The 6,459-nt window shown below is 38.9% G+C and overlaps 1 protein-coding gene across 1 annotated transcript in view; it reads right to left on the bottom strand.

The window, feature by feature from the left end:
- Nucleotides 1–6: 6 nt before the first annotated feature.
- LOC102204057 (GRAM domain-containing protein 4-like) overlaps nt 7–6,459 on the bottom strand; it is a 19,376-nt gene continuing 12,923 nt past the window's right edge. Inside the window, exons 13-18 of the mRNA XM_013914507.1 lie at nt 5,717–5,879; nt 3,732–3,879; nt 3,305–3,398; nt 2,502–2,592; nt 2,008–2,076; nt 7–1,759 (exon numbers count right to left, since the gene is read on the bottom strand). Of these exons, the coding sequence (XP_013769961.1) occupies nt 1,652–1,759; nt 2,008–2,076; nt 2,502–2,592; nt 3,305–3,398; nt 3,732–3,879; nt 5,717–5,879 (673 nt within the window). The 3' untranslated portion in view covers nt 7–1,651. The remainder of the gene's footprint in view (nt 1,760–2,007; nt 2,077–2,501; nt 2,593–3,304; nt 3,399–3,731; nt 3,880–5,716; nt 5,880–6,459) is intronic.

Genomic DNA, 6,459 nt, shown 5'->3' with positions numbered 1-6,459 from the left:
CCAAATAAAGTTATCAGATAATAGAAATGAAAGAAAAAAGTGCTTTTTTTAGTGCTTTAGTTGATTCTTCTTTAAGCTTGATGGAAATCGAATGACAAACAAATACAAAAATGTAGCATTTGTAGTTCCCTGTGGGATTTTGTTTCGTGGCTCATTAATTGTAAAACAGAAAGCATAAACTGCTAAACTGGCATTAGCTTTAGCCACTTAGCTTCTGGCTAAGTCAAACAAAGCTTAAGAAAAAGACTAACTCTGTGGTTTACACTAAATTCCATGTGTCAAAGACTGCTCACATAACTGCTGAACATTGATACAGAATACAAACACTTTACACCAACATATTAACTGTAAGGCTTAGTTGCAATAGTACAATACAGAGTCATATGATGATACTGTTTACAAATCCCTGAAGACACCAATGTATAATAATGAGGTTTAAACACATTTGTTTGCCAGCGGTTTAATACACAGTCATGAAACCCTCCACCTAAGTTTGCATCGCAAGCTATAAAGACACTATTTAACAATAGTATCAGTTTCTCTTAACATTTGAAGATTTGAACTGTCAGCGAGAGACTTGATGGACCTTTTGCTGTTCTTTTATACAATTAGACAATATTGAGTCAGAATCAGAACAAGATTAAAAACTACTTTTTTAATTTTCTGTTTCCTCCCTTCATAATTTGCCTGCAGACAGACTAATATCAGTCAGTGTTTATAAGTCAGATTAATATGTTTGGTTGTGAGTAAAGGCCAAATTAAGTCTACCACTAAGATTAACTGTATAGTCATTAGAAAACAGTAAAATACATCCAGTCCAGTTTCTCAAGAGTGCACAGTGTCATTTTTGTTAAACATTGTGTTTTGTCTGATTAACAGTTCAAAGCCTGAAAATGTTCAGATTACATCGATAAAGACACAGAAAAGCAAGAAATTAATATATTGGGAAAGCTGCAGGCAGAGAATAACTGTTCTTATTAATTGACTAGCGAATTAAATTATTATTCAATTTTCTTTAGCACAAAAACAAAATGTAGTTAAGTTTCCAGTTTAATTTGCTGCTACTAAAGTAAACTAAAGCCTGCAATCGGTCATGTGACAAACCTGAACCAATAAACTGCAGGTAAAAGTAGCTGTGGGAGTAAAAGTAAGCTTTATAAAACTTCTTCTTCTACAGGCTTTTACTATGTGAACCAAAAACGTCCAGTAGACTTTTCACAATAAAAGCCTAAAAACTATGGGAGGGATTGAACCCTTTGAGCTATCAAGAGGCTTTTAATTTAATATCAAGTCTGCGCACGTGAAATGCTGAGATGTTTATCAGAGATGAAAAAACAGAGACGCAATTCTTGTAAATGTTTTTTTCAGTAAACTAACCCTTAGAGAGGATGTAAAGTGCTCTCATTTGTGGATGGTATTGTTAATTTGTTATCAGAAACAGTGATTGATAACAGACTGTCTGATTCTGACAAAAAAATAATAATCAGTGATTAGTTGGAATCAGCTGATTTAATATCAATCACTAAAATACTATCACTGAATTACTTTCATGGGTGACTGATGGGGGAAGACCAGCAGCTCAAACTGAAGTCAGCAGCCATCTAAGAACCTTCAGGTGCTTGTGTTTAAGGCAGCCATCGCAAAGGTCTTACTATGTCTCAGGGTTGATAGCTGTAGCCTTAGTAACGATCTTCGTGTACTGAGTGTAGATGGCTTCAAATGCCTCATCTCTGTGCATCATTGCGCCGAAGACCATAGGCTGCAAGAGAACAGAGGAACATTAGAACGAGGCTCAACACAAAAAGAAAACAGAGCCACACTTGTTACACATCAGTGTAACAAATGCATACTGTATAGAAATCTGTTAAAGTATTTAGAGTACATCACTTCTCATACTTATTAGTGGTACTTTTACTTGTCAGAGTGTATTCTTACATCTGTGAAATGCTTCTTCTAAATGAGTAAAAACAATTTTAGTTTCTTTGCTATTCTGAACTGAGCTCTTACTTTTTGGGTGGATGGTGTCGCAATGGAGATCCCCATCCCAGACCCAGGCAGCACTGACAAAACTTTGTACTGTGAGAAACAACAGAGCAGATCAGAGCAAATTCAGACCAATGCAAGGGGAACACATGTGCAAGAAGAGCAGACACGTTAGAAAGGTTTTAAATATCTGATGTTAGAAAGTAAAAGACTGTTTCCTGAATAAATGAAAACAAAAGCGGCTTCAGTACCTGCAGCACTTTTTGTTTCAGGTTTTTACTCCATTAAGACTTTTCTAAGAACTAACACTGCAGTGTAGTGAAATGACATGTCTGCTTTCTTTTTATTTTATTAATTAATTAACAATTTAATCTAATCAAAGACACTCAAATGTTTACACAGGCTAGTTACAGTGGCTTCAAAAACACAAGCTAATCAGGAAATGACATCACAAAGTAATCTAACTGAATATTATAAACCTGGGAAGCATCAACAATATTTCTAAAGTGAACACTTACCTTCTGGATGTCAGTAATGTCGAGCAGTTTGATGACTTTGTTCCTCTTTGAGGACCCGGACCTGGAGCTGGAGCTCTCGAAACACAGGTAACTGTAAAGACAGCAGAGACTCTGTTACCTCCCGCTCCTACAACGCTCTGCAATGGTGATTATAAGAGATTATAAGCACTCAGAACATTTATGGCACCCATCCACCGAGGATCAGCAACACACCCTAATGGAAACTTGCATACCCGATAAGCCAAACATAAGAATAGCCCAGCTCTTTCATCAGACACCCTGGCAGTTTATTTTCTTCTCAGAAGTCTGAAGTAACTACTGTTCATTATTTATGGTCTTTATTATCCTGCATCTCTCACACCAAACTATAGTTGTTCGGGGAGAGACCTTTCAGTGTTGGTACTCCTACACTCTGAAGCCCTTTCCCCTGAGATCATTTTCAAACAGAAGTTTACTTGTCACCTATTTACCGAAGCCTTTGGCTAATAATCTTTTTAACCTTTAACTTTTCAGGTAAAGCAACCTTAGGCTTTCAAACTTTATGTATAAATGTAAAAGTGTCATATGAAATACTTTAGTAAACGCAAGTTTACTGTTTGAATGTTCATACAAAGACAGAACCAAAAATGCTGCAGAGGCTGCGCGATGTCAGAAAACAAATGCGGGACAAATAAATGACGTACTCAACATGTTATCGCTCGCTCTGCTTATTACTACAGGTGCCAAACTTATAGGAGGAAACATTCTGTGTGATGAACAGATGTGACACAGAGTCTCTCTGCTCATTCTGTCAGATGACTTACTTCTCGGTGACATAAAGCACTCCGTTGCGGATGTAGTCTGTCGGTGTCTTCCTGTCTCTGTTGATGAGGCAGCAGCGCCAGCCAGTCTCACACACTGAAACAATCATTACAATTAAAATATTACTGGTAAGAAAACAGTCGACATCTAAAGTCCTTTCTATTAAACTGCATTAGCAAATAGATAATTCCGTTTTAGATTCTTTTATGCATCTGTAAAACAATTTTTTGTCCTTTTCAAGTAGAGTGTACATAAACGTCAAATTTATCTGTTTAAATTTACAATAAAATAATAATATGTGCAAAAAATGAAGGGTGTGAATCCTTTCTGAATCTACTGCATATTATAAGACCCACAAAGAATGATGGGCCAACACTTCAGACTGAGTTGGAAGGATTCATCTATTTTCTCCTGTAGTTCCTTTCTCACCTGTCAGAGGGCGCTCACTCTCTGGCAGGTTAAACACCTCATGAAAAGCTCCTCTCTTGGTGCTGTAGTATCGCCCTCCATCCTCATCCCGACTGACACCCACAGGAGCTGCTGCGGTGAGGCTGCCTCGGCCCCCAGCAGCTATCACCTGAGCAGGTAGACAGAAGCAGGTACACAATTTGCTAATCACTACAAGTAGCAGTGTCTGAAGCATCCCCGCAGTCAGATGTATAATCCAGTGCAAAATCATTCCTTACTTTACATTTTTCTTCTAGTAAGACAGACTTTCTTGTAGCTTTTAAATTGGTCTTGAGCAACAGTTCTTTTCAGATTTTTCTTTGGACACTGCCTGCTTTTTACTCAGTCTCAGAGCAGTCCTGGTACATGATCTTTTTCACTGGAATGTGTTTCAGCTCACCTGATGCGGTCCTCCAATACTGCTACAAATTTTTTATAAGGATACTTCAGTTCAGCCTGGAGGTAAAACGAGCACGTTTCCACTCAAAAAAAGGAAAATTGAAGGCTCTGAATTGAATCTGAATGAAAATTCTGCCAAATTGAAGAACTTAACCATAAATTGTCCAGTTAGATTTTAGCTTCTCGCAGAGGTATCAGTATCTTTGACATGCAAGCATAAATATCTAATCTGCTGTTCTTTACAGCAGGAAACCTTCTACTGACCTTTACTGTAATCATCACACAGGACCAGAGCTTTTAAATGTTTTAAGCTGCTGCATCACCCATACTCCCCCCAAAAATGTACTCAGGTATGCTGGAAGGTAGGCTGAAACTCAGTGTACGTGCAGCTCAAGACATTAGTTGGGAACAAACATTAACTGTGTCTGTTAACACTGGGTAGGATACATCCGTCAGCAACATTAAAAACCCCTGTCTAATATTTTTAGGATCTAGTTAAAAAAACCCCAGCTGTGATAAGTTGGAGCATGAGATGCTGCCAGAGGATTTGGTCGTGTCAGAAGCGTAAGCAGAGCGCCCATGGGTAGGTCACAACTCAGCTGAACAGCACATTTTAACCTCTTAACATCTACCAGGTCATCCACAGCCTGTCTGGGGTTAAATTTTGGGGGGTGGAATATTTACCTAATTTGTTTTGCCATGTAGAAATGCTCTAACAGAGGATCTATAACAGTTTAAATACTCTGGATTTGAAATGTAACATCTTCAACTTTCTTTAGCACGTGGCTTAAATACTCCAAAAAGCTAACCCTCCCCCAGTGAGCTTTGCTGGTGACTTGGTGTTTGTTAAGCAGTTAACAAGATGATCAATCATTATTTCACCTGTCACTGCTTTTAATATTGAGGCTGGTTGACATACATTGTTTTCTGATTTAGGTTTAAATCTAATCTCTCATTTTATGGGATGTAGTAACTATTTTACACTTAGAAAAAGAAGACAACAAAACTTTATTCATTCTTACCTGAACTTTGGCATTAGATCTTACTTGGAGGTAAATCACAACATTTGTGCCAGATCTACATTTGTTAAAAGGGTGAAGCTAAAGGAAAGGTCACAGGATCATCTGAATATAAAGTGGGAAAATCTGACTAGTACGCCAGGTGTAGTGTTTACGATTCGGGACGTCCCACCCTAAGAGGATTTTAACCAGATAGACCAACACTTCAGCAGCTGATTGGTTACAGCCAGTGATGTCAGTCAAAATATCTGATCACAACTCTCACCACAGCACACACTATGGGCCTCTACACTGTGATTGTAAATATAACACACACACACACACACACACACTCAGCGCACAATCCTACCTGTTCAGATTCAGACAGCTGGGAGAGAAAAATACAACCAGACCAGTAAGAACCAGTAACAAGTGCTGGTTTTTCCAGCCTATGATCTCACTACTGCAGGGTTTGTTCCTTTACGTCATGTAACTGACACAGACTAACATCAGCCCGGTGCTGAGATCTCTGAGCTCCGTGTGTAGATGTATGCAGGAGTTTGGACTCACTCGTCGGCCCAGCATAGTGTTGCTGCGCTCTTTCAGCTGCAGGTCGGTGGGTAAATTTGTCCAGATGATGTAGGGGGTGTCATAGCGCTGCCTCAGCTTGGGACAACTCTTAAAGATGAAGTCAATGATGAAGAACTTGATACCTGCGTATACACCTGAGGATTAAAGAGTAAAAATCTTTTATAGTGCATATACTGGACAAAAAAAAGTTGAATATGAAGCTGCTAAGCAAGATGCAAAGAGGAAGAAGAAGAAGATTCATGGATGTATTGAAGGAGGAAATGCAGAATGGTGCTGTGGCTAAAAAGGATGCTAGAGACAGGAGAGGACAGAGGCACACAATCTGCTGTGATGACCCCTAAAGGGACTCACCACAGCCATCCCACCCATCCCCAGCAGAAACGTTCATTTCCATCAAAACTATAAGGTTCCTTCAAAATGAGCATTCATCTACATTGTTGGACTTAATAGACACTTGTTTGAAATCTTTATCACAGGTCTGCATGCCTTTTTAACAGGCAGTAATCAAGAAGATTCACAGGAACATCTGGCCTGTTATATATAGCTGTTTTCACACGTGTACTGGATTCCTCACCTTTTATAGTGCACATGTGAACACAGATATCTGATGCACCCTTACACCCTTTGTGTGATGTTGGATTGTGCTGATGTGTGAATAGCACAGCTAATGTTTCAGTGTATTCTCTGCTAGTGAGTGGGCACCATATGTGTTGCCTACTGCA

Source organism: Pundamilia nyererei, unplaced genomic scaffold, assembly GCF_000239375.1.
Source record: "Pundamilia nyererei isolate P.nyererei 1_Seehausen unplaced genomic scaffold, PunNye1.0 scaffold00201, whole genome shotgun sequence".
Taxonomy (NCBI): Eukaryota; Metazoa; Chordata; class Actinopteri; order Cichliformes; family Cichlidae; genus Pundamilia; species Pundamilia nyererei.
The sequence above is the reverse complement of the archived record's forward strand: the minus strand, read 5'-3'. Positions and strand labels throughout refer to the sequence as shown.